This window comes from Tursiops truncatus, chromosome X, assembly GCF_011762595.2.
Source record: "Tursiops truncatus isolate mTurTru1 chromosome X, mTurTru1.mat.Y, whole genome shotgun sequence".
NCBI lineage: Eukaryota > Metazoa > Chordata > Mammalia > Artiodactyla > Delphinidae > Tursiops > Tursiops truncatus.
Genome location: NC_047055.1, coordinates 80,963,755 through 80,990,348, shown reverse-complemented (window position 1 = coordinate 80,990,348; position 26,594 = coordinate 80,963,755). Strand labels below are relative to the sequence as shown.

At 39.1% G+C, this 26,594-nt stretch overlaps 1 protein-coding gene and 1 pseudogene across 1 annotated transcript in view; both read left to right on the top strand.

Moving 5' to 3' along the window:
• The first annotated feature begins 8,170 nt into the window (after positions 1-8,170).
• The window catches only part of KLF8 (KLF transcription factor 8), a 71,183-nt gene continuing 52,759 nt past the window's right edge, over positions 8,171-26,594 (top strand). Inside the window, exons 1-2 of the mRNA XM_073798812.1 lie at positions 8,171-8,799; positions 26,478-26,551. Of these exons, the coding sequence (XP_073654913.1) occupies positions 8,793-8,799; positions 26,478-26,551 (81 nt within the window). The 5' untranslated portion in view covers positions 8,171-8,792. The remainder of the gene's footprint in view (positions 8,800-26,477; positions 26,552-26,594) is intronic.
• On the top strand, positions 13,883-14,647 carry LOC109547240 (transcription factor Spi-C pseudogene; annotated as a pseudogene).

Below are 26,594 nucleotides of genomic sequence, written 5' to 3'. Positions count from 1 at the left end.
TACTGGAGTTTTAAATGTTGTCACAAAATATTGATTCTGTGCAAGGCACTTTTTCACAAATACTGTGCATTTCTGATACTCTAAAATGAGAATGATAATATTGGCTGGAATTGTCCGGACTAATTTTAAAGCAAATTCATAATGCAAAAATAATTCCACAACAAATGGCCTTTTTGGTCACCATGGAATAGTGCCTCCTGCTTCATTCCTACTGGGGTCATTAGATGAGACTTCCCTGTTCAAAACTTGTGCAGGTTTAAAACAGGTTCTTACTCATATCTCTAGAACCTATTTCTGAGGATACTGAGGCTTGTCCCATGTTCTTTGGATCCAGATAAAATCAGGATAACTAAAAGGGGTGATATGGTATGTGATCTTGGCAAAGTTACTTAAGTTCTCTCTGCCTTAATTTCCTCATCTGTAAAATAAGGATAATGGCACGTATAGGATTGTTGCAGGAATTAAATGTCTTTCTACAGGTAAAGTGCTTGGAAGAGTGACTATACACCATTCATATGTGTTGTTATTATTATTATTACAGCGATGTAGACTAATTTCAGCCCTAAGCTCTTTACCCAATTATTATGAATGGGAAAAACCTACTCCACTTTACCCTACCCCCACTACTATAACCCCTTGCCATCCAGGCACATTCAGGACCTTTATACAGGAGAGGAGTCAAAGATGAACACTTAGCAAAAAAAAAAAATTAAAAAAAGAACAGATGAGGATATTATTCAGTTAACTTGTCAGTGAGGTAACAAATATTCGTTGAGCATCTATTCTCTTCCAAGCAGTGGACTACATCTGAGAGTAAAATTGAACTGGATTCTGCCTTCACAAAAAAGAAGTCTAGGGACTTCCCTGGTGGTCCAGTGGTTAAGATTCTGTGCTCCCAATGCAGGGGACATGGGTTTGATCCCTGGTCAGAGAACTAAGGTCCTGCATGCTGCATGGCATGGCCAAAAAAAAAAAAAAGAGGTCTAGTGGGAGAGACAGGTAAAGAAAAAGTAATCACACAAATGCACAACATACCCAATTAAAAATTGTGGTTATTGCTACTAAGGAAAATTGTTCTGCTAAATGTATAAGGGGGGAAAGGAACGTTCAACCAGAATTCCTGTACTTTGGCTTACAAAGCATTGTCCAGAGCAGGTGGCAAGTCCTGGTTGAGGAGATGAGGCTAGGGAAAATGTATGAAACATTTATGAAGGCCTTTCTTGTAGGTCACACTAAGAGGTTTTAGCTTTTATCTTGAGGGCAATAAGATACCTTTGAGAAATTTCTGATTTTGGAATAATCAATCCTAGCTGCAGTGCATGAGAGCAAAAGTAGAGACAGGGAGACTAATTAGGAGTTTATTTTGATAAGCTAGGTAAGAAATGATGTGAGTGGTTCCTATTACTAATATTACATATACATGCTACTTGAGTATCCTTTCTTTAAGCTGATGTGATTCAGGCAAGTGAGGGTTATGATAAGATGCTGATTTACAAACAATTCATCCAAGTTGTTTTATTCTTATTATAGAAATAGTAAAAATTTGTTATAGAAAATTTAGAAAACAAATATAAAAAAGGAAACAAACTTCCCATAATCCTTCAACTACCTACAACTTTAATTCGACACCCAACTCAAATATTTTTTCCAATTATAAAAGTAATACATGCTCATTATAGAAAAATTTAAAAAACAAAATTGTCTTATAATTCTACTGCTATCCTTTTTTAATACTAAAATGTGTTTATTTCTGTGGTAAAAATATGTGGCATGTATGTTGAACAAAAATGAAATGATAGTGTAAGTGTACTTTTGTGTCCTATTCTTACATTTAACATTATTATACAAATATTTTCCATGGTCAATGAGAGTATTGGAAAACCTTAAATTTGAATAACTCTGTAGTCATATGCATGCATTATAATTTAGCTACCCAACATCTTGTTGTGAACATTCAGATTCTTTCCAACTTTTTATTGTTATATTTAAATCTGGGATGAGATTCCTTTGTCCCCACCTCTGCTTTTTTGGTAATAGAGATATACTCATCCTTGCACTTGCTTACCTGGTAAACAATATGGGGAAGTACGTTGATCTCTGTGAGACAGCATCTGTAGCCTGGGAGTTCTGATCATTTTGCTGTAACCAACCAAGAAAACAGGTTGTTGAAAGTATGGAAACCATATTATACAGGGGATGGATTAAGCAATCAGGGATGTTTATGGGAGGGAAAAGAAGGTGAGACATTTCAGCGACCATGACATGGAAGAAGGAGTAGACTTGCTCTTTGTTTTTCCAGGGTCAGTCCCAGGATGCACAGGTAGAAATTTCAGAAAGCATACTTCAGTTCAACATAATAATAGCAAAAATTTGTATAGTGCTTAGTCTGTGCCAAGTTCTGTTCTAAGCATGTTATATGTATATGTATTAAATTACATAATCCTCTCAATATCCTATGAGATAGGTACTATTATTACTCCTATCTTACAGATGAGGACACCAAGGCCCAGATATGTTAAATAACTTGTTCAGGGTCACACAGCTAGCAAGTGGTGAAAGCAGAATTTACACTGAGACATGTGGCTCTAAATTATTCCATTCCACCAACTTTTATTGAGTACTTGTTATATGATAAGTACTGTGCAAAGAGCTAAAAATATAAAGATAATTGAACTACTGATGATTGAACTCCTAACCTCAAGGAACTGACACTCAAATGAATGAAACTGCCATATAAAAAGATAGGTGTACTATAATGTGGTGAGTCTTATGAAATAATTATGTCAGCGTGCTATAAGGGCTAGAAGAGACCCCCTTAGCCCAAACTGGAGGTTCAAGGAAACCTTGCTGTAGAAGTGTGTTCAGAAACAGTATAAGGTTTCATCCAAGCTCAGTGGAAAACTTCCATGTTATATTAGCAATTCTGTCATGGGTATAGGAGGAGGTAGGATTGCTATACATTTATTTATTTGGGGGTTAGACCCTCCTTTAAACCAAAGTGTCTAATAAAGGAGCTCCTGAATTGGGAAGATAATTGGGTTCAATCATTGTTTGCTAAAGTTCAGTTATTTACATTTCACCTTCATGATTTAGACCATATCTGAGTATTAGCTGTACTGTTATTTACTTAGTATGCTTTCTTAAATAAACTGACTTATTTTACTAAAAAATTGCATCGAAAATAACACTACCATAAGTAGAAAGCCAGTCTAACTCCCCATAAATAGAAGGCAACCATTAAAATACATGAATACTATTAGAAAATAGTTAACTCTGTACTGCCTAAGATAATCCTTCATAACACTAGGGGTATGCCTAAGACATGTTGAAAAATGCTGAATGAAATGATCTCTTCAGGCCCTTCCTACAACAACATTCTGTGCTTGGGTGACCAACTTTTGCCTCTAGTGTATGCCTCCAGTGTTTTATTTTCATCATATTTGTGTATATTTTCCCACCTGTTCTTCACATAGTCCTGATCATTTCAGCTATGTGTTTACACCATGTAAACAGGTGTAGTTGCCTATATCCCCATGACATACTATAGATTCACTTCCCAGATCAAACCATTTATCTCACTTTATGAAGTGAATTACCATTGCTAATCTGCCTGCCTTACACTTTTAAATTCACTACTAACCTGACCTGAAAAGGTAATGTCCTGTCATTGTGGCTTAATGGTAGGCTGCTACAACTATATTTGTGATATTGACTTGAGAGGAAAGAGCTACCACAATCCAGGGACATTTGGACAAACAAAGAGCAGAGGAAGGAAAGAATAAAGGTGCAATACCTCAATAGGTATGTTAGTGGAAAGGTTTTAAGAAAGCACTGAATACATACTCCCCATCTTGTTTCTTCTCTCCCTCTTACTTTCTCAGGGAAGTAATAAGACTACAATAGGCTGTAGGGTGAAAGCCATTCTCCCACTGGTTTGGGAGACAGTGGTAGATGGACACAACCCATCTGTTAGGAAAGTGAGAGCTACCTGTGGTAAGGCAAGGATGGTAATCATGAGTCTGCTTTGCAGGGGAGGGCTGCAGGGCCCTGATGCCTCTCTGAATCCAGCTCAATGATAAAGAAGTTCCTGTTCTATTTATACATTTCCTTTGACAATCTTGTATATTTATTTGTTTAATATGAAAGCAAGAATGCAAGTCTTTTTCTTGTATACTCAGTAGAATCCTTCCCTGACTCAGGAATATACATTTTTGGGACCAGGCCAAGGATGTTATTCCTTTCCTGCAGATGAGGCTGAGGATCCCAGTTTTTCTGCTTTGGCTTTGCTGTTAATTATAAAGCCTCTTCCCTCCTCCAATTTATAGGTGTGGTAGCATCTATGGTCTAAATAGTGTGAAAAGTCCACACACACATACACACACACACACACACACACACACACACACACACACACACACATACAAACCCCTAGTCAAGCTCTGCTCATAAAGTTAGCAGCCTGAGGTACAACTAAACTCGTGGATGGTAGCAGGCCTGCTAGAGCTTGCCCAGGATGGGGCTCTTCCAAGAGAATTTCAAAGCCTGGTCACCTGCTCCTGGCCCATTGGCCATTCCTAAAGTGAATTTAGTCATGCCTCTGAATGTCTCAAGCAAGCAGTTTAGTTATTAATTTTTATAAGTTATTCATATACACAAGTATGGGAGTTATGGGAAACATGGAGGCATGTTCCCAATATCTGTGTCCAGAAAGGGACGCAATCTAAAGCTAGTAGATTTAAGAGCTGCCATTGCTAAGAATAATAGTTATCCTATCTTGAGTGCTTTCTTTGTGTGAGGTACTGTGCTTTGTAGGCTATAATCTCATTGCGGGCAGATCCAGGACTTGTGGGGCCTGAAGTTTATACAACGTTGGGGATCCTCTTTAAGAAAAACACAGTTTGATCACTCTCAGTGTCTTGGAAAGGCCATTCAAATGAGGGGCCTCGAAGCTCAAACTTCATTAATTTCACTGTAAAGCCACCTCTGCATCTTTTTAAATCTTTTGACAATTCTGAGAAGTACTAGCGGTATACTTTTAAAAGAAATAGGTGAGGAAACTGACTTTTAGAGAACTGAGGTCACTTGCCCAAGGTTGTACAGTTTGTAAGCTAAGTCATTGTTTTTCTCCCACAATCTCTTTCCAGGTTTTCTCTTCTAAGCTAACTGAATTTCCTTCTCTAAAATATCCTTATCCTTTGCTGTCAGAACTTAGCACTGTCTTCTGGCATGTGTGAGGAACTTAACACTTGTTCAACATTAGCAGAGGGGCAAAAGGTCTCCTTTTAGCTGAGCTCACAGGGGGAATATTCCCTCTGGGGAACTGCAGAACAAGAAGAAAGCGGGTGAGGAGGACAATATTTTTCCTATTAGATCTGAGCTATGCGCTACTTTCAGCTACACTTTTGTTGTTCCATGAACAACAGTGACTTAAGAATGCAGGCTTTTCTGTTTATATACAACTTGATTTCCCCAGACCAGCTCTACGCTGTTGGGCCCCTATCTCCCCATGCTCTCCCTTCCCTTCCTCACTTCACCCTATTCTACCCCACCTTCCTCTCAGCCCCAGCTCCCCAAGACTTCTCTTTTGTTGTTGTTCTACTGGGAGCAGGGAGGGTGGAGTCCTCTTACTGAGGCTTTTCCTCCCCTCCCTCCAGCCCTCAGACTGGGCTCCACCCTACTAGTTTGTCAGCTGGCTTTCAAGAAAAGGAGGAGGAGAGGCAAGAGGATGAAGAGGAGGAAGAGGGAAAGGGAAAAACAGTGTTTCTTGGGCCCTGACACCTGGGTTATCTGCATATTTCTTAGCTGTTGTTCATTGGGTCCCTGCTTAATTTAACTCTTACATCCCTCATCTGACTCTGGTTATTAAGAGGAAAGCACAGGCTGCTACTTCAAGCAGGCAGTCTCAAGCCTTCGGGTTTGATAGAAGGAGTTGAAGGTATTGCAGGTCACTGTTTGGTTTATTTCTTAAGGAAGCTAATACAAAGGAGAGTCTGTGTTGCTTCCTGGAAGGAGAGGGAAACTGATCTCAATTTCTACTTCTCCATACGTGTTCCCCCATACCCTTTCCTGTGACTTACATGGACACTTGCTGATTATTGATGTGTCAAAAGGCAAAGAATATAAAGGAAAAGTCCTGCCTTTGCAATTAGCTGTGATATATAAAACATATATATATATATATATATATATATACTCAATAAGTGTATATATGTATACACATATGGCTTAGAACAGTTTGGCACATAGTTAATGGTCAATAACTATTATTATTGTTAATAATAATTCCTGGCACTCAGTTTACAGAGATGATAACATCTTGTGCCTAACTTCAGGGACTTTATAGTCTAGTGTGGGCAAGCAATTATATCAACAAATATGTGCCCTGAGGTAGAGAAGGGCACAGAGGAAGCGATGGTTAGTTCTGCCTGAAGGAATTAAGTAAGGAGGGGAGATGATCTTGAATTAGTCCTTTCAAGGAGGTAGACAGAGAGCTTAGGCCATTTGAGAAAGAGAAAGAAAAGTGAGCCAAAGCATAGAGGATGGAAATAACCTGGCATTCTCAGGGATATTTAATACAGGTAAGGCCCAGGAAATCAGCAAAAGCTCTGCTGCCTGAGAGGTAGGCAGGGTCCAGATCACAGCAGATTAAAGGATGAGTCCCAGAGTGTTGCCTTGGATGTTGGGGTACATGGTGATGTCATTCAGGTGAACTACAGGAGGAATAACCGAGTTTGGGGTGGAATAAGAAGAGATGAGACAATTAGAGATTCTGCCAGCAATATCAAGTGAGTGGGCATATATGTGTTGGGAAGTACTGGGCTGTGAACCTCAGTTTTCTTATTTTTAAAAGGGGGCTTGGGAATTCCCTGGTGGCCAAAAAAATAAAGGAGGGGCTTGGAGAATATAATAGCACCTATTCTCCAGGGTTGTTATCAGGAATAAATGAGAAATGATGAATGTAAAAACACCTGGCCTAGTAACTTGTCCATATTAGGTGCTGAATACACAGTAGCTATTATTATTTCTCCTGTCTCTCTGCTCCCTCCCTCTCTCTGCTTTGTTTCTTCTCTCTTCTTTCCTCCCCTTTAAAAGAACTGTGGTAGGAAAGAGGCACTGAAAAAGGCCTGTGGTTGCCTGTGACTTCCTGGCCTCCTATTAAATGGTTTAGAGAGGGACTTTCAAGCAAGGGCAAAGAAATCCTGGAAATGTGGCTGATTTGCTATGGATTCAGCTCCGCAGGGATCTTCCACAATGCCTGGAAGAGAGGCCATCTCAGGGGTTTGAGGACTCTATTCTTAGAGGTCCGGTATTTGGGAGACTAAAAAGAATCTTTCAGTATTCACAGTTCCTTCATCTCCTCCTTCTTCCCCTCCCACCCTTTCACCCTCACCTTCTTCCCTTATATCTTGCTAGAAAATGCCCCCAGTTCCATTCTCCTTTGCTCTTTGTCTCCTCCCTGAGAAGATACTGTGACTTCGTTGTCCTTGCTAGTGTCACAGTGTTACCATGCAGAGCTAGGACTATAAATATTTTTCAGTTGCCAGCTTTCTTGCTTTTCCCCTTCCCTATTCCTCCCTTCCTATACAGCCCCCACCCCCAATTCCCACATCCCTTTCACCCTCCCTCAGCTTAACACGCAAATGGATAGGTGACCAAACGGTGTGCTTGCAAGCCTCTTTAAGAATAAGGAACTGAATTTGTTTGAGTTGTACCTGCTGCTTCTGGAGACTGCCGCCAGGGAAAAGACCAGAGCTCTCCACGCTGGGCCCCGCCCCACCCCCTCCCTTCTCCCTCCTTGGTCTCAGCGCCCCCCTTCTCAACCTCCTTCCACTCTTCACTCTCCTCTAGTGTCCGCCTGTTCCTTTTAAGTAACTCCACCCTCAGGATAGTCACACCACTTCTCTGGTTCTAGCCGGGCAGGAGGCAAGTCACCCCACCCACTCGGGTTGCCTAGCTAGCACTGTCGGTACTGACCCTCATGAACGTTAGGTCCCCAGTGGGGCAGCTAGGTGCACCCAAGAAACCTCACTCTAGAGTACCCGCACAAGTTCTTGACGTTTTTTGCTGAAGCCCCTGTCCTAGACTGGGGTGCCCCTATGTGTTTCCACCAATCGTAGGCATTTGCCCCTCCCTTCTTTCTTTTTAGGAAGGCTTTGGAGTGTGCAGCAGCAACAACGGCAGTAAAGGGATCCTTTTGTGGTATATTCTCCTGGGTTCCTGTCTTGAAGGAGTCCTCCGCCTCAACTTTGTATTCAAGTAGTGCTTTGGGGTTTGGGCTGGTTTTCTTAGCTCTTAGCCCCGGCACTCTCCTCAAGGGTGTGTGGAGTTCAGAGGATGGGTGGAGAGTGGGTTTGGCCGGAACTGAATTGGTAGAGGTGAAAGGGGAACGGAGGATCCTCAACCTTGGCCACTTGGGCCCAGCGAACCCACTTTATTTTTAGCCGAGGAAAAGAGCTAAAAGAGCATTGCAGCAAGGGGAAGATTCTTTTCAGGAAGTCGGTTTTTCTGGCTCCCCAATTTGGGGTTGGATGCTTGAGAGCTTTGTTTCCCTTGTTTCGAGGGTGGTCCAGCTGGGTCTGAATCGACTCTGTCGGCTCTGGCCCTCCTCCTCATTTCCAGCCAGGAGAAAAAGAGGAGGTGGGGGGCCGAGAAAGAGAAGGCAAGAGCGAGCCGCCTGGCGCGCTGTCAGACAGGGGCGGGTGTGAGGGAAACAGCTGTCTTGCGATCAGGAGTATGAGCCTCTCAGAGGACCGCATGAGCTCCGGACACTTCAGGAGTCTCCAGCTAGTGACATGGGCGGTAAGTGACTCCGGAATTAGAACCCACCCAATCCCATCTCCTCCCTCTAGATTCTATCCCCCATCCCACCCCCACTCCTCACTTCTATAGGTTTTAGTAGAGGGAGTGCGGCGGGGGCGGTGGGGAGAGAAGGGTACAAACATTATGTGGAATTAAATGAAACTCAAGGGAAAATGACTTTGCTAAAGGGCTGAGCAAAGGGGGGTTCGGAATGGGAGGAGTACTTTGGGGATCCTCGTAGGAGAAATGAAGAGGGGCACGAATGGATGGATTTGTTTAATTTAATCCGCCCTGGTTTGGTGCTTTCATTTTTCCTTCAGGGGTAAGGTTTGTCTTGACTTAACCCCACACAGCCAAAGTTGCTACCAGAGAGAACGGGATTCGGAAGGCCAACGTTCCAAGGTAACCCCCCTAAATAGTAGCAGGTACCTAGATATGCTTCTAAAAGGAAGAAGAGCAGGGGCTTAATGTTTGAGCCGAGGCTATTGAAAGGCGAGGCCCTGAAGGCAGCCGCCAGGGAGGAGCTGCTTTGGGCGTGCCGGCTCTTTAAGGAGGGGCTGGGCATGGTTGGAGGAGAAAGCATAGGCCCTGCCCTGGCTCTTTAAAACGTGGCTAAGGCGGTTGGTTTGTCTGTGTAGGTGGAAGATTGGGCCGAATTGCTGGGATTGCTGGAGAGTATCGATTTGCAATGGTCACTTAGAAGAGCTGCCTTTTTGTGGGCTTTTTATGTTTAACTCTAAGAATTTGGGGGAAAATAAATCACAAAATAAATAAAACTTATTCTTTGGAAAAATAAATACAAACAGATGGTCAAGGGAACGATCCTTTATTTCCTTTTGTTCTGTCTACATTGTAAAGAAAAGCGTTTATTAAGCAGCAGTCTGATGGCACTCAATGTGATAATAACTAGGCAAAGAGAATAATCTCCAAATTTGAATTTGAAGCTGATGGAGACTATGATGGTTGGGGTAACAGGCAGATCTGCTTTGAAATCCTAATGCCACCACTTACTAGCCGTGTGATCCTAGGCATTGCTTTTCTCTACTAGAGAATGTGGAGTAATAATCTTAAAGATATTTGGGTAGATTAAATACCTTAGTGTATGTGACAGAGGCTGCCACTCCATGTATATCTTAGTTTCACTTCCTTTTCCTGCTCTGTTTGAGACTCTTTCTTTGGAGCACCGCTGATAGAATTAGTGTTTTGCTGTCCTTAAAACACCTTCCAGGGGGTGAAAGGAGACCTTGGAATATTGAATTAGCTTGCCCAAAGTCTGAAGCTAGAACATAGGTTTTGCTTGCTACTGGTTTAACATTGTTCCCACTGGACTTTAGCACCTCTGAGAGAAAGGGACACTAGCCTGCCTTTCCCCTCATTCTTTGGACAACTTAACTAGGATGATATAACCAACAGGACCTTTGGACAACAGAAATCAGTGACTTACAAATGACCTCATCCCATTCTTCAGATTTTTGGGGGGCACCCTTATATATGAAGGTTTTTAATTTTTGGTGACTGTTGGGAACACAGAGAATGGGCTGGGAACAGTGTCTTCAGGTTGGTTTGGGGGGCAGACAGGCAGAAAACATAGGAAGGGAAGAAATATAAACTCAAAAGTAAAAGTGATAGGTGAATCTAGTCCATCCTCAAGACTGGACTAGTTAATGGCTCTATTTTCAGAGCTCTGGGGAGCCATAGGTACCTCTCATTAGGGCTTTCAGGATACATTCGAAAGAAAACTGGGGAAAAAACATGAACTAGATTACCACCACCATTGCTTCAACTCCCCCCAACCCCTATCATCCTAGTATATGCATTTCTGAAATGGGGCCCTTGTTGGTTCAGTTAATTGAATTCCAATAACCAAGTCACCAAGCCTAGTCTAGTCATCTTTCATCTCTCCAGATTGTGTGTATCTGGTGGTGAGGGAGATCAACCTTTTCTCATTCTGGCAGGGGCATTATTATTATGTAACACATTTATATATTCACCCTCGCCTTGAGTCAGTTCTAGTTTATTGTCTCACTTACACTGATGAATAGTAAGATTGCCTTTGGATATATAATTCATTTAGCAAATATGTGTTGGCATACTGTGTCAGGCACTGATAAAATTGTTAAAAACTCATTTTCTATTCCTCCATCTTAAATGACTTCTTTTTGCCCACCCTCCCATTTAAACCTCAATCTTCCTTCAAGTCCTATTTTAGTCCTTAGTCTCCACATAAAGCTTTCCTTATCTCCTCAGCTATTCCTTAGAAATTGTACATCACTGTCTGTTCTGCTCAGTGGATACTTATAAGTGAACTGCTTTGTAATGTACTTGTTTTTATGATTTTTTCCTTAAAACAGTATTTATAATATTCCTCTCATTATTAATCCCAAATCAAATGCCATTTGTATGAAAATTTACCTGATCCTTGCATATAGAAATAAACTCTTTTGAGTTTCCGTATCACTTTACCCACATTATCTGGAACCTACACAACTCTCTTCCCTGTATTTTGGTCATTTCTGTACATATCTAAGCCCTTACCCCATTTCTAGACAGAAAGGTGCTTGAGGATATTACTATGATTGTATCTTCAAAGTACTTACCCAATTAACTTTCCCATGTAAACACGGGGTACATATATTATAGATGATCTTCTAAGATTTAGCTCCAAAATGTCATGTTTTTGTCAGTGAAGGAAAACTTGATTGGGATGATTGACCTAGATGATCATCTAGTACAGTTGTCATCTCATTACTAAGTAGAGTGTGAATGAATAACATTGTCATATCAGGTTCATTAGTTTATCCAAAGATGATGTGAACCCTTGTCTGATGTACTTTCTGATTCTCATATAATAATGTGTTCAATTCAGGTTGTATACCTGAAGTTGGGTTTTTGTTGTATTTATTGTCCCCAACTCAGCTTTATCATCTAGCCTCAGTTTTCTCACATCTAAAATAATACAGTATTTGTGATTATAAATAATGTAAGTAAAACATTGGACTCCGTACCTAACTTCTAATACTTATTTCTTAAGTGGAGGGTCTCATCATTTTGTTACTTAGAGTAGTTTATTTTATTTAAACATTGTTTGGTTTTTGGAAAAAAGGAAGGTAATTCAGTGAGACAGCAAGCTGGATTTAAAAGTCTGTAACAAGCTTGACGCTTTGTATAAAAAATTAAAGATATCTGTGTACTTAGACAAAATAGATGTAATGTGGGCAAAGCAAACTCTGGAAGTATTAAACACTTTAAATTAAGGAGCTATAACCTAACTCTAGAGACAAATCCAGGTATTTGATACCAATCCAGGTATCAAATCATTAGCATTTTGATATTTTGTTGTAACCTCAAACTCATCATTTCTAAAAGAGAACCCATCATTACCCCTAGACTATTCCCCTACCTCTCATTCAAGACTTCTCCTTTTCATTTACCTGGTCCCGCAATTTACCATCATCATAATCTTGGTGAAGTCACTTAAACTCTGAACTTGAGTTTTTTCATCTTTGCACTGAGGATAATAATAGAAACTACCTGATAGGGTTGCGGTAAGGAATAAATGTGCTAATTTTGTAAAGCACTTAGAAGAATGCATGATAGTGTAGTAAGAAATGGGGAAACATAGTTGTTGTGGTTCCCATATTCCATGCTCAAAATGCTGGCATCAACCTCTTCCTCAGTTTCCCTGTCTACTTGGTTGCCAAGGGCTATGTTTTTTTTTTCCCTTTGTATCTGGCATCAGTTCCTTTCTTTTTATTCTAATTACCACCACTTTAATTTAGTCCAGAGGTATAACCAATTAGCCTACAGACCAAATACAGCCTACGCATGTGTTTTGTTCCCCCTAAATTGATAAAACTTTCATTTAAAAATGAATTTTAAATTAATAATGCATTATACATCCCTCAAAATTTGAAATATACAAAGTGATATACAATGAAGAGTCTCCCTCCTAGTCTTGTCCCCTAGTTGCCTCAGGCAACTAAAGTTATCTGTTTATTGGAAATTCTTCCACAGACTTTTTTTTTTTTGCGGTATGTGGGCCTCTCACTGTTGTGGCCTCTCCCATTGCGGAGCACAGGCTCCGGACGTGCAGGCTCAGTGGCCATGGCCCACGGGCCTAGCCACTCCGTGGCATGTGGGATCTTCCCGGACCGGGGCATGAACCCGTGTCCCCTGCATCAGCAGGTGGACTCTCAACCACTGCGCCACCAGGGAAGCCCCTTCCACAGGCATTTTATGCATATCAAACAAATGAGTATTTTTTCTCCCCCTTTCCTTTTATACACGGATAGTAACACTCTCTGCATATTGTTCTACACCTTGCTTTGTCTACTTAAAAATATACTTTGGAGACCTTTCCATATTTGTATGTAAATAAATATCTCATTCTCTTGTGTGACTGCATAGTTTCTCACTACATGGATGAGCCACAATTTATTTAAACAGTTTTCTATTGAATGCCATTTAAGATATTTACAAACTTTTGCAGTGTTGTTTGTAATAACAATAAAAACTTTATAAGTATGTGTATTAGTCTGCTAGGGCTGCCATAACAAAACACTATATAGACTGGGTCGCTTAAACAACAGAAATTTATTTTCTTACAGTTCTGGGGGCTGGAAGTCAAAGATCAGGGTACCAGCATGATCAGGCTCTGGTGAGGGCCCTCTTCCTGGCTTTCAGATGGCTGCCTTCTCCCTGTGTGCTCATATGACCTCTTCTTTGTGCTCCTGGAGAAAGAGAGTGAGCTCCCTGATGTCTCTTCTTATAAGGACACTAATCCCATTGGAGGAAGACCCTACCCTTATGACCTCATTTAACCTTAATTACTTCCATAAAAACCTTATCTCCAAATACAGTCACACTGGGGGTTGGGAGCTCAACATATGAATTTGGGGAGAGACACAATTCAGTCTGTAGCAGTAGGTCAATTTGCCCAGACCCACACTTTTAAAAAATGGTTGATTGCCAACATTTGAAAAATCATACTTTGAAGGGTGTTGCCAACCTGCGCTTCAGAGGGGAAAGTTATTTCCACCTGGAGTATACCTAAATGTTAGATTGGCCTCAGATTGACAGAATTGTCAATTTATTAATGAAGCATGGCTTGTTTTGAACAAGACAAGCTGGATCAAGCATTTGAAGATGCTTTTGAAGTACTGAGGCAACATTCAACTGGTGATCTTCAGTACTCCTCAGATTACAAAAATTACCTGGCTTTCATCAACCACTGTTCTCATGTCAGAGGAAATTCCAACAGCTATGGTGTGCTGCCCACAGAGGAACCGGTCTACAATTGGAGAACAGTAATAAACAGTGCTGTGGACCTCTATTTTGAAAGAAATATTCATCAGTTTCTGTAGAACATCCCTGAAAACCAGCTGGTGCAACCTACTCTTCTCCAGCAAAAGGGAGGAAAAGGCAGGAAGAAGCTCTGACTGTTTGAATACCTTCATGAATCCCTGTGTAATCCCGAGATGGGTCTTGTATTCAATGGATAGATCAAACCAAAGGCATCTTTCAGTTTGTATCAAAAAACAAAGAAAAACTTGCCCAAATTTGGGGGAAAAGAAAAGGCAACCAGAAGACCATGACTTACCAGAAAATGGCCAGAGCACTGAGGAATTATGCAAGAAGTGGGGAAGTCATCAAAATCCGGAGAAAGTTAACTTACCAATTCAGTAAGGCCATTCTCCAAAGACTGTCTCCATCTCATTTCTTGGAAGAAGAGATCTTCTACTCACAGTACGTTCAACCTGATCAAGGATACCTCAGTTTAAATAACTGGAATGCATATTATAATTATACATTCGCCACTTACCATGATCTAAGTCACCCTGATTGCTAAATATACTCTTATATATCAAAATTTTCTGGCATCAGAAATCCCTACAAGTTTTAGGATTTTTCTCTGAAAGCAAATACTGAAAAACAAAACAAAAAAACCCAAACTTAATTATTGCTATCTTTTATGAAGTAGCATATAATCTATACTAACTTGGTGAAAAATTTTGCCAGTGAACAACTTTAAAATGATCAAGTCCCATTTGAAAATATAGACTAAATGTCCTTCCTTTTACTATTGTCTATGTAATACTTCCTTCTAGATTAATAATGCTAGTGGAGAGGCTTTGATTTACATATTGATGTAAACATTATTTTCCTGTCATACACACAGACAAAAAAAAATCATTCTAACATGTATCCAACAGCTTTTGCAACAAAACAAAAAATGATTGCCTGTGATAGTGTTCCTGCTAAATTACATTCATGGCTTTAAAAATTTCAGTGACTAAAACTAGAACTACTATATGATCCAGCAATTCCACTCCTGGGTATACATCCAAAGAAAATGAAAACACTAATTTTAAAAGATATATGCACCCCAATGTTCACAGCTGCATTTTTTTTTTGGCCACACTGCTCAGCTTGCAGGATCTCAGTTCCCCAACCAGGGATTGAACCCAGGTCTCTGCAGTGAAAGCGCAGAATCCTAACCACTAGACTACCAGGGAACTCCCATAGCAGCATTATTTATAATAGCCAAGGTATGGAAGCAACCTAAGTGTCCACCAACAGATGAATGGACAAAGAAGACGTGGTATATGTACACAATGGAGTACTACGCAGCCATAAAAAAGAGTGAAATTTTGTCATTTGCAACAACATGGATGGACCTGGAGGGTATTATGCTTAGTGAAATAAGTCAGGGAGAGAAAGACAAATACTGTATGTTATCATTTATATGTGGAATCTAAAAATTGAAACAAACGAATATAACAAAATAGAAACAGGCTTAAAGATATAGAGAACAAATTAGTTACCAGTGAGGGGAAGGAAGGAGGGAGAGGGCAAGATAGGGGTGGAGGATTAAATGGTACAGACTACTATGTATAAAATAAATAAGATACAAGTATGTAATGTACAGCACAAGGAATATAGCCAATATTTTATAATAGTTTTGAATAGAGTATAATCTAGAAAAATATTGAATCACTATGTAGTACACCTAAAACTAATATAATATTGTACATCTGAAACTAATATTGTAAATCAACTATATTTCTATAAAATAAATAAATAAAAAGTAAAAACTTAAAAAAAATTAAAAATCATACTTTACTTAAAACTCTAGAATTCCAGCTTCTCTTAAATAATCAGAAGATACCAACCCATATTCCCTCTTGTCAACAATTGCCTGGAGTTGGTGAACTGCTTCCTCCTTTCCCTTTTAGACAGGACATGTGTTCTCAGTTCACCATATTTCCTATCTGGCCTAGGTGATCTTAACCTGCCTGACCCCTCTAGGTATTGAGTTTGTGACACCTATGTAAGCTCTTACCATGATACACATAAGGTATTCCAATAGTTTCTAGTTCTACCTTGGTTCTTTGGCCTTCTCTATTCTGTAGACCACTACCTGAATATGTTCTCTAAAACACATTTTAAAAATTATGCCACTTTCCTTTGCTCCACAATCATTTACTGGGTGCCTAAAAAGTTCCAGGCATTATGCTAGAAGCTGGGGTTAGAGTAGTGAACAATTTAGATGGGACCCTTGCCTTCACAGAGTGTATAGTCTACTCTTCCTCTCTTCTGGATTTCCTTTCTGTCTCTTCTTGACCAAGCTTAGTTCCTCAAGGCTGACCTCACCACAGACCATTTCTTTGGAATTTTTTCTGACTATTCTACTTTCAGTTATTTCCTCTTGTAATTAGTGTTCCTAGCTTCAAATCATAATTAATCACTTTAGCATCTATTATCTTGTAATATTTAGTTGTTATTGTTTTATGCATAGTTATATCTCACTACATAGACTTGGCAGCTCAGATCTCTACAGGGCCCAATAAAATGACAGAAGCATGTCCTGTATAAAGGGGGCAGCCATTTATCAACTCCAGGTAATTTTTCTCTTGTGCCAATGTAGATTCCATGTTGTAAGATCTCTCAACTTTTTCAGAAAAGCAAGAAATGGAATTTTTTAAAAAATATTTATTTATTTATTTGGCTGTGTCGGGTCTTAGTTGTGGCATGCGGGATCTTTCGTTTTGGTGTGCAGGCTCTTAGTTGCGGTGTGTGGGCTTCTCTCTAGTTGTGGCACATGGGCTCAGTAGTTGCAGCGCACAGGCTCCAGAGCACGAGGGCTCAGTAGCTGTGGCACGTGGGCTCTCTAGTTGTGGCGCACGGGCTCTAGAGCGTGTGGGCTTAGTTGCCCTGAGGCATGTGGGATCTTAGTTCCCTGACCAGGGATCTTACCCATGTCCCCTGCATTGGAAAGTAGATTATTAACCACTGGGCCACCAGGGAGGTCCCAAGAAATGGAGTTTTTTAAAAAAGAAATCTGCTTTTAAAGGAGAATGTAAAAAAAGAGAAAAGAATATATATATATATATATAAAGAATATATATATAATATATATATATAACTGAATTAGTTTGCTGTACACCTGAAACTAACACATTGTAAATCAACTATATTTCAATAAAAAAATTAAAAATAAATAAATAAATAAATATAAGGGTGAGGGAAAATAAAAGATTATCAGCTAATTTGATTTTATTTTTTTAACATCACAGTGAGAACCAGGCCAGCATCTGCAGTGGGCTGCCAATTTTCTCTATCTGACCTACACTGCAAAACTCCCAGAATGTAGAGACCAGGTGGAAGCTTGGTACTATCTGCTCCCCCTCTTGTATATATACACACAGTATCTACTACAGCGTTCGCTATTTAATAAGTTATCTATAAAGACTTGGTTATCATCAGTAAGTTCCTCTTTAAGTCAACTGTAATCTCCAATAATAATATAGCAGTTCTGTTTTCTCCTAATACCTAACATGTGCCTTTGAAGGCAATTATCAGGACAGCCTTCCTTTCCCTTACTTCCTTTTTTCCAAATGTAACCATCCAAATTCCTTGACCTAGCTCCATGTTTTTTCTTTTAAAAAAATTTTCATTTATTTCTCTAGAGTTTCTTTCATTCTTTTCTGCAATTCTCTTCCATTTCATTTCCGTTGAAATACAAACACAAACAAGGTACAATATCCTCAGAAAGGTCTTCACAATACTGAAGAGAGACTTAACTTTTATTTATTTGAGGATGATTATTCCAGCTCTGTTGTCTCTTTCTGTGCTGTCAATGATTTAGCTGTTTCATCTTCAATTAGAATAAGAATGTGTGATATGAATCTATTCATTTTCTTTTTTAAAAAACTAGTTCTGATAAATATGTACAATATAGCTCCTCCAGTTTTTTGTAGCGAGATCCTAGAATCAATATGGAGCCTTGAAAATAACAATAATGATTATTGTTATTGGTACCTTCATTTACATGACCTCTGTAGGTCCTATAAATTGAGATGGTCCAGGATTCTTATAAGACTTGGTGCTCTTGAGCCAGGTAGCTCAGGCAGTGAGTGGAGAGACCATTCAAAAGAGAAAGTCTCTGCCCTTAAGCACTGTACTAAGCATGGGCAAAGACCACTGTGTTGTACATTCTTTTTGGTTGCTGGAGTGGCACCATGTTTAATTTGTTGGAGGAGACTGTTGCATGAAACAATAGTATAAAGTAATGAAGTGGATTGCATGAGATTTTACATGATGGTGCAGAGCAGTGAGCTTGTATTGCTGTGGCTTTTTGTCCTTTTTCTAAACCAATGCCTCAGTGCCAAGCTGGAGCTCTGTATTCCTAGAGGTTTTGTCTGATGATTAACATCACAGTTAGTGGGAATCTTTTAATATTCTTTTCAGATGTTCAATAGTAGAGCATACTGCTAATGTATAAAAAATATCCAGTATTATTATTTTCAACATCATCAAACTATTTCAAAGTGCAGGATAGTAGCAATTACTTTAAGGGAGAAAAAGAGTGTTGCTATCAGACATCATCCCTGGATTCAAATCCCAGTAATTTACCAGCTATGTGACCTTGAGATTACTTAATTTTTCTGAGTCTGTATTTATTCATGTGCATAATGGAATCAACAGTAGTACCTACCTCACAGAGATTGTGAAAATTAAATATGTCCCTTTGGAAATGCCATGGGAATGAAATGATATCTGGGATTTGCCTAAAAGTAGCCATTGAGGTGGAGGAGTGAGTTGGGAGTACAAATGAAACAAGATTTTCCATGAGCTGAAAATCACTGAAACTGGGAATAGGTGGGAACAGGTACATGGGATTCATCTTTACTTTTGTCCACATTTGTGATCATACAAAATAAAAAGTTTTTTTTTTAATGCTGTAGGAGTGAACTCAATTTTGCCTAATGGTTTGTGGAGAAATTAATTGTCTTTCTTGATATCAGCTTCACAGATTAAGCAGAAACTTGGAAAACTATAGCTCTTTCATAGATGTCCTCTGTCATATATCATAGAGTATTATGGAAGAGATCTGAAAAGGGCTAAGTAGTTTACTCAAAATGACATTCCTAGATAACAGTGAACTAGAACCCAGGTCTCCAGCTCCTAGGTAAAAGATTTTCCCATTGTTCATGCTGCTTTCTTTAACTATAGCACTTTTAACATAAGTTCTATCAGTTTCTTGCATGTAAGATTATTTTTAAAAAATAAATTTACCTGTTTGATGGAAGACAACGGAACTAGTTCTAGAAATCTGAGGTTAATTTATACAATACTTTTAAATCTGTTCTTTCAGTTGATCCTCTCAATGATCCTGTGAGGTTCACAGTGACCTTGTGAGCAAGAATTATTTCTACTGTCTGTATTAAGTGATGGGACTTGTCCAAAGTTATTCAACAATTTAGTAATTAAACTAGAACTAAAACTCAGGCCTGGAGTTCATTGAACCTCAAATCCACTAGTTTTAGACATTTATAATAATTCCCTTTAGATTTCTTCTTTTCCAGAATCAAGAATCTTAATCTCTAGCACATTCCAGGGTGATTTTTCTTTCATGCATATTTGGGTTTCTCTGTGGAAAAGAAAGTGGAGCTTAACATCAGCATCTGGGGGGAATGAAAGTGGCTGAAAGCACTGGAAGGCTTGCAGGTGATCCTGTAGATCATGAACTCATGTGAGAATGGAGATAAACATATAAAAATTCATAAGATTAGGTATTGTTATTGTGAGTGGTTTGGATCTTTAAAATGTGACTGTATGTATTGTACATATTTTTATGTACTTTAGTTTTGGATTTTCTGACAAAAGTATTCCTAAAAACTTATATGGAGATTTCACATTTACACCTTATAAAGAAATTTTATATGTGTTATCACGATGGTCTTCATAACAACCCTCTGAGGGGTAGGGCCAAGCTGATATATCTCTATTTTGCAGATGAGAAAACTGAGGCATGGAAAAGTCAAATGGCTTGCCCAAAGTCATACAGCTCTTTTCTGGTGTTTCTTATCACCTTATCTTTTTATTACCTCACATTACTTCACTGCTTCAAGCTTAGCGGGCTATTGTAGTAATGATGCAATACTGTTTCTTTCTTTCACGTGGTATGTGCTGTCAGTCTTCAGTTTTTTTGTGGTAATATGTTATTTCCTCTTAAATTCATGTTGTTGTTTTTTTTAAACATTTCAGTTGCCCCTACTGAAATCTCGCTCAGGAAAGCTGAGAAAACAAGCTGCAGGCATTTCTTGTCTTGGAGCCACTTCTGAGTACCTGCTCTGGTGGTGATTCCTATACTTTGGACTAAGTACCTCAGACACCCTCCATATTTTGTGTATGTTGAGTCTCTTGAATAGAAAACTCATAGTGAGCTACCTGCTGAGATGCCACAAGTGGAGATTCTTTGAGTTTGGGTTGTCCAGTCGTTCCTATGGTGATAGGTATGACCCTGTTTGGAAGAAATGAGAGAAAATGGAGGATCTTGCAATCCCCTTTTATTAAGTATTTATTTTTCTAGCAACCATTTACCCCCCCCATTATGTAATCTTCAAGCAGAGGTTGGGAGATCTCACTGGCACCCAGGTCATGGAGCATTATAGCTTCATTATAGCTCTAGACTGCTGAGGTTCATATCTCAGTTCTACCATTTACTAGCTGGGTGATTTGGGGATAAGCTACCTCATCTCTCTGTCTCAGTTTCCTCATTTTAAAAATGGGGAAATAATGTGCCCATTCCTAGAATTATGAGGATTAAATCAGCTAATATAAGTATTTGTTCTTTTAGCCGCACTGTACCTAGCACATAGTAAGTACTCAGTGACTGTTGGTAATTATTGTTCTTTTATCACCGTTCTATTGTTAATGTCATGCTCAGAGTAGCCTCAATCTTGAAGGTTTTCCCAGAGACCCATTGTAAAACTCTCTATTCCCCTGGAAGTTATATAATTAAACTGTCTGAAAATATATGTGTATCTAGTTGTCCTTTAGTTACCTTTTTCTAATATAAAAGACATAAGAAATACTATTTTAAAAATACCTGGGACTTCCCTGGTGGCACAGTGGTTGAGAGTTCGCCTGCTGATGCAGGGGACACGGGTTCGTGCCCCGGTCCGGGAAGATCCCGCATGCCGCGGAGCCGCTAGGCCTGAGAGCCATGGCTGCTGAGCCTGCGCGTCTGGAGCCTATGCTCCGCAATGGGAGAGGCCATGACAGTGAGAGGCCCGCATACCAAAAAATAAAAATAAATAAATAAAAATTAAAAATAAAAAAAAATACCTATAATCTCAAAACCCTAAAACATTGATTTTCATTTTTCAAGCAATTCCAGAATTTCTTATGGGTCAGAGGCTGAAAGTGCATGATTTCTCAAGATCTTCCAAAATAATTGACTTGTTGTCCTTAAACTTGTTTTTCTTTTAGCAAGCAGTTTTCTAGAAATAAGGTGCTCACCAGATTTGGGATATTAGAAAGTATTTTGGGAGCACTGTAATTTGAGTTAGAGGATAAGAGTTCCGGTTCTGACTCCATCACTGCTAAAATATGTGACCTTGGTCCTCCAAATTCATTATCTGTAAAATGGGAATGATATATGAAAGCTGTCCATTTCCCTATTGTAAAGCTATGTAGATGCACATGAGGGATTATTATTTGTATTGTCAACATGCTCTGTCTTGTTAAGTACTAGGTACCTTCATAGGTCAGTGTCAGGATTCCCAAAACTTTGTTTTCTTTTGTATTGATAGTTGTAGGCTCCAGTCACTCTGCTCTGCTTCCCTCCTTATAGGCTTAACTTCTCACTTCATCCCTAGACACTTTTTTCCTCCTCAGTGCTGGCCAAAGAGTGGGATGTGTTCTTACTAGTCAGTCACCTGCTCCTGTCCCTTGGAGGCACTGTTCACTTTCATAAAACAAGCAGATCACTGTGGAAAACAGTGGGTAACAAAATAAACTTCGAACATGACAAAGGTAGTATAATCTTATGAAATTTCTATGGTCATGGTCCCTGAAGCATCGTTTGTGAGGTTCTACATATATGAGATGTTGACCTGCTGTGGATAGGGCTCAGTCCTCCTCGCTCTCGCCTCCTTTATTTCCTCCTCCAGTACTCCCTTCCTTAGAAGAAGGACCAAAAAGTCCAGCTTCTAGACCTTTTCTGGGTTTTTTTGGCAGTGCCACTCGGCATGTGGGATCTTAGTTCCCCAACCAGGGATTGAACCCCGTGGCCCCACCACCACCACCGCCCTGCAATGGAAGCACGGAGGCTTAACCACTAGACTGCCAGGAAAGTCCAAGAAAGTCCAGCTTCTAGACACAAAGGCTTGAAAAGCCAATTCAAGCAGAATAATGGTTATTATCTTAAGTAGGTAACTTGCATTTCTGAAGCTCTCCTGCCTGTGTGATTCACATCTCAGTGGCCCAGGACATACCCTAACCCCGTTTGGGTATTTCCTGACCAATTATCTCACAGTTTCTGAGCAGCTGTCTAGTCTCAGACACTTAGAATAGCAACTCCAACTCTAGAGAAAAGCGAAAGGTTTATAAAGCCCTTTAAAAAAATCCCTGAACTTTCTTTAACTGTTCTGTAAGCCCTAATTTCCTTCTGTTTTACATTTTGTCTGGCAAAATATTAAAGTAAACTTTTTTTTTAAAAAAAGAGAAGCTTATACACCTTCCTGATAGCTTTCCCTTTACTCATTTTTTACCAACATTTAAAGTGTTATCCTGGGTTATCTAATGGCTATTCCATTTGGCTGTTCTATGGAGAGTATGTTAACCAGAAATGGCTGAGACATTCCTGATTGTCAGCTATCCTCCTTGTGCAATTTGACTAAAATATTTGTGATATGGGTGGGACAAAAAGTATTTTTCAGACTCCTTGATTATTACTATTAAATAATATTATTTTATATTATAATATTTTGCCATTAAATAACCACTCTTATTCCCATGATCATTCATTCACTGGACATTAGCACATTGTATAGAGGAAGTACTCTGCTAAAAGAAAGGGATACAGAGAAGAACAAGACGAGGTAACTATTGTGGGGCTCACCTTATGGTAAGGGAAACAGACAATGCCTGTGTGCCAGGTACTGTTTTAAACATTTGAACACATATTAAATTGATAAATCCTATGAGCTGGTACTATTATTATTCCCATTTTACAGTTAAGGGAACAAAGGAAAACTTGCCCAAAGTCTTATTGTTAAGAAGTTGCAGAACCAGGATATGACCCTAGGCAATGTGATATATGGACTAGAAGGGGAAGTGGCTGCAAGTTGAAGGTCTAGGTTTAAGAGATATTTCTGAAGTAGAATTTATGCTGCTGATAACCAATTGGCTGGAGATGGAGAGAGAAGGGTCAAAGGTGACTGACCCTCAGTCACTGAGACTGAGAATGTGTTGATAGTGGTGCTAAACAATTTAGATTGTAAATATAGGAGGTGGAGAAGGTTTGTAAGCACGTTGAGTATAAACAACCTGTCTGATTCCTAGGAGCTATTCTTCTGGGCCAGAGAGAAAGAGAGATTCTGGCCATCAACAATAATAATTGTGGTGATGATAACAATAGCTAATTATATTGAAAACTTTTTATATGCCAAGAACTATTTTAAGTGAGTTTACATGTACTAATCCATAGAATCCTCACATTTACCCTATGAAATCAATGTCATTTCCCCTACCTCTACGCAGGTAGAGAAACTGAGGTTCACAGGGGCTAAACATCTTGTCAAAGTCACTCTGCTTCCTCAACCCTGTTGTTTCATAATCCATAGGAATTGAGGAAGACCAGATAGAAGAGGGCTCTTTTTTTTTTTAACATCTTTATTGGGGTATAATTGCTTTACAATGGTGTGTTAGTTTCTGCTTTATAACAAAGTGAATCAGTCATACATAAACATATGTTCCCATAGAAGAGGGCTCTTGTAAGTGAGGGCTCTTGTAAGTTGTCCTGGCTAGAAATAACAAGGCTTAGTTGAACCCACGTCCCCTGCATTGGAACCACCAAGTTAACCAAGTTAACCACTGAACCACCACCAGGGAAGTCCCCTCCCCTCCTTCTTAAAATCAGAAAAGGCTGCCCTCTCTGGCATCTCATACTTCACAGTTAATTACACTTCAAACATCTCTCATACATAACCTCTCTAATTTTCTTTTATTCTTTCCCACTCTTGTCCAACTCCTGTACTTGAGAAAACACACTTCATTTTCCTTTTCTGTCATTCATCAAAAACTTTCAGAAATGTATTGAACACCTACCATGTGCAAGACACTATTCTAAGCCCTTGAAATACATCACTGAAAAAACAATCAAAGATGAAAATCTCTGACTTCAAAGAGCTTACAGTCTAATGGAAATTAGAGTTTTCTGCATCTGACTTCTAGTGTGCTTATGCCTTACTATGCTTCTTCCTTCATTAACCCCAACCCCTACCCCTAAAAAGGCTTCATAGAAGCCTTAGGACTCTGCAGAGAACAATTTTAAATCTTTTAATTTTAAGTTGAGGCTTAGAAAAAAATGCCTTGACAAAGATTATAAGATATAATTCCTGGGCATCTAACTCCCGGGTCAGTGCTCTCTGCTATACTTGCTGACTCTCCATGTCTGGTTGACCCAGATCTAAAACTGATAACAATGTGCCTAGTATAAACTCTGACACATAGTAATATGCATAAATATTTAGTGAATGATGAATGTATATGTGAGCAGTTCTACTCATATACTTAGATTGAAGAAAAGAAATTGTGTTTTGAGATAAAATTGGAGATATTTTAGAGTGTCAGAATTCTCCAAATTCTTTGATTGTGGCTCAGAAATTTTCCTCATAATCTCAATAGCAGATTCATTGTGTGTTATTGCCTATCTCATTAGAACTGGTTTCCTCAATTCCTGACAGTTAATAAATAAAGGAGTTATTTATAAGTTTATCTTTTACTTTTTTGTGTGACTGTATTATAATTTGTATCCTTGCAGGTTGTTCATTTGCTGTATTTTAACTGCATTAGGTCTTAAAAAGGATATTGTGAAGTGACCTGTAAAATGAACATTTCTATGGGTAAATGTAGTTGACATCCAAAACAATTAACTGATTTATGGACTGTCTTTTGAAATGCAACCAAGTCATAAATGAGGAAACTAATTGTAATTGACTTGGAGACAGTGTAATCTGAAATCTGACCAATTAAGTCAAAAGCAAGCTATGAATTCATCTTTCTTACCCAATGTTTTCGTCTCTGATGAATGTAGATAAATCAAAGGAAATCTGGTTGAAGAGGTGCTGGTAGGTACTAATGATGGAAATGATCGTGATGGTGTAGGGCAGCTGAATGAAGCCACCAAGTGTTTACTTTCATAAGAGGAAAAAGTAAACACTTGGTGGCTTCATTCAACTGCTCTATGCCATCACAATCATTTCCTTAACTTGGGATTTCTGGTTTTCTTTAATTAACAGTAATCTTTTGATGTTCCAACTACCTGCCCTTTGTTGCAAAGCTATATATCCTAGCTCCTCCCTCACCTCCTCAGAGCAGTTCTCTCAGGGTTACTTGAGATGCTGCCTCCTGGGCTTGAAGTTCTAAAATTTCCTGCCAAATAAAGCGTAACTCTCAACTTTTAGGTTGTGAGTATTGTTTTAGTTGACTATATATATATATATATATATATATATATATATATATATGGATAGAGAGAGAGAGAACTGAATCACTATGCTGTACACCTGAAACTAACATGACATTGTAAATGAACTATACTTCAATTAAAAAAACACTAAAAAACAGAAAATAAAAACAAAATAAAAAAGAGGAAAAAGTATCTAAAAAGGAAATTAAAAATTGCTTATATTAACCCCACTTGGCTTGTATGTTTAAGAGAAGTAGGAAGATAAAATGCTTCTTTAGAGAGATTCGGCGCTGATGTGTAAGCAAGTTCATTAGGGTAAATATCCACACAGGAGCATGGAACTCTTTAGAATGAGAACTAGGCCAGGAAGGGGAGGATTCTGGAAACTATGTAGCTATGATGATATTCCTGTGAAGGTAGTACTAGTTGGACAGGTTGGAAGAAACAGATTCACGTGCATACAGGATGTGAGGGGAGTAGGCAGCTAGTATTGCTGGGGACCAGTCAGAGCTATCTTGGTGAGTAGAATATGTAAATTAGAGTGTTGTCCAAATACTGACTTCTCAGTATCTAGTAAGTCCTGAAAAATAATGTTCATAGAATACAAACAGGAGTAACCAGGCGTAAATGGCATACTGTATGCGTATAGTGGGTTAGATTTTATTTTTAAATTATCTTTCCCTTGATTCTTTTCCAGATATGGATCAACTCATAAACAACTTGGAGGTCCAACTTAATTCAGAAGGTGGCTCAAAGCATATATTCAAACAGGTCAGTTATCAAGAAAATGAGATACTAATATTGAGCCATAATA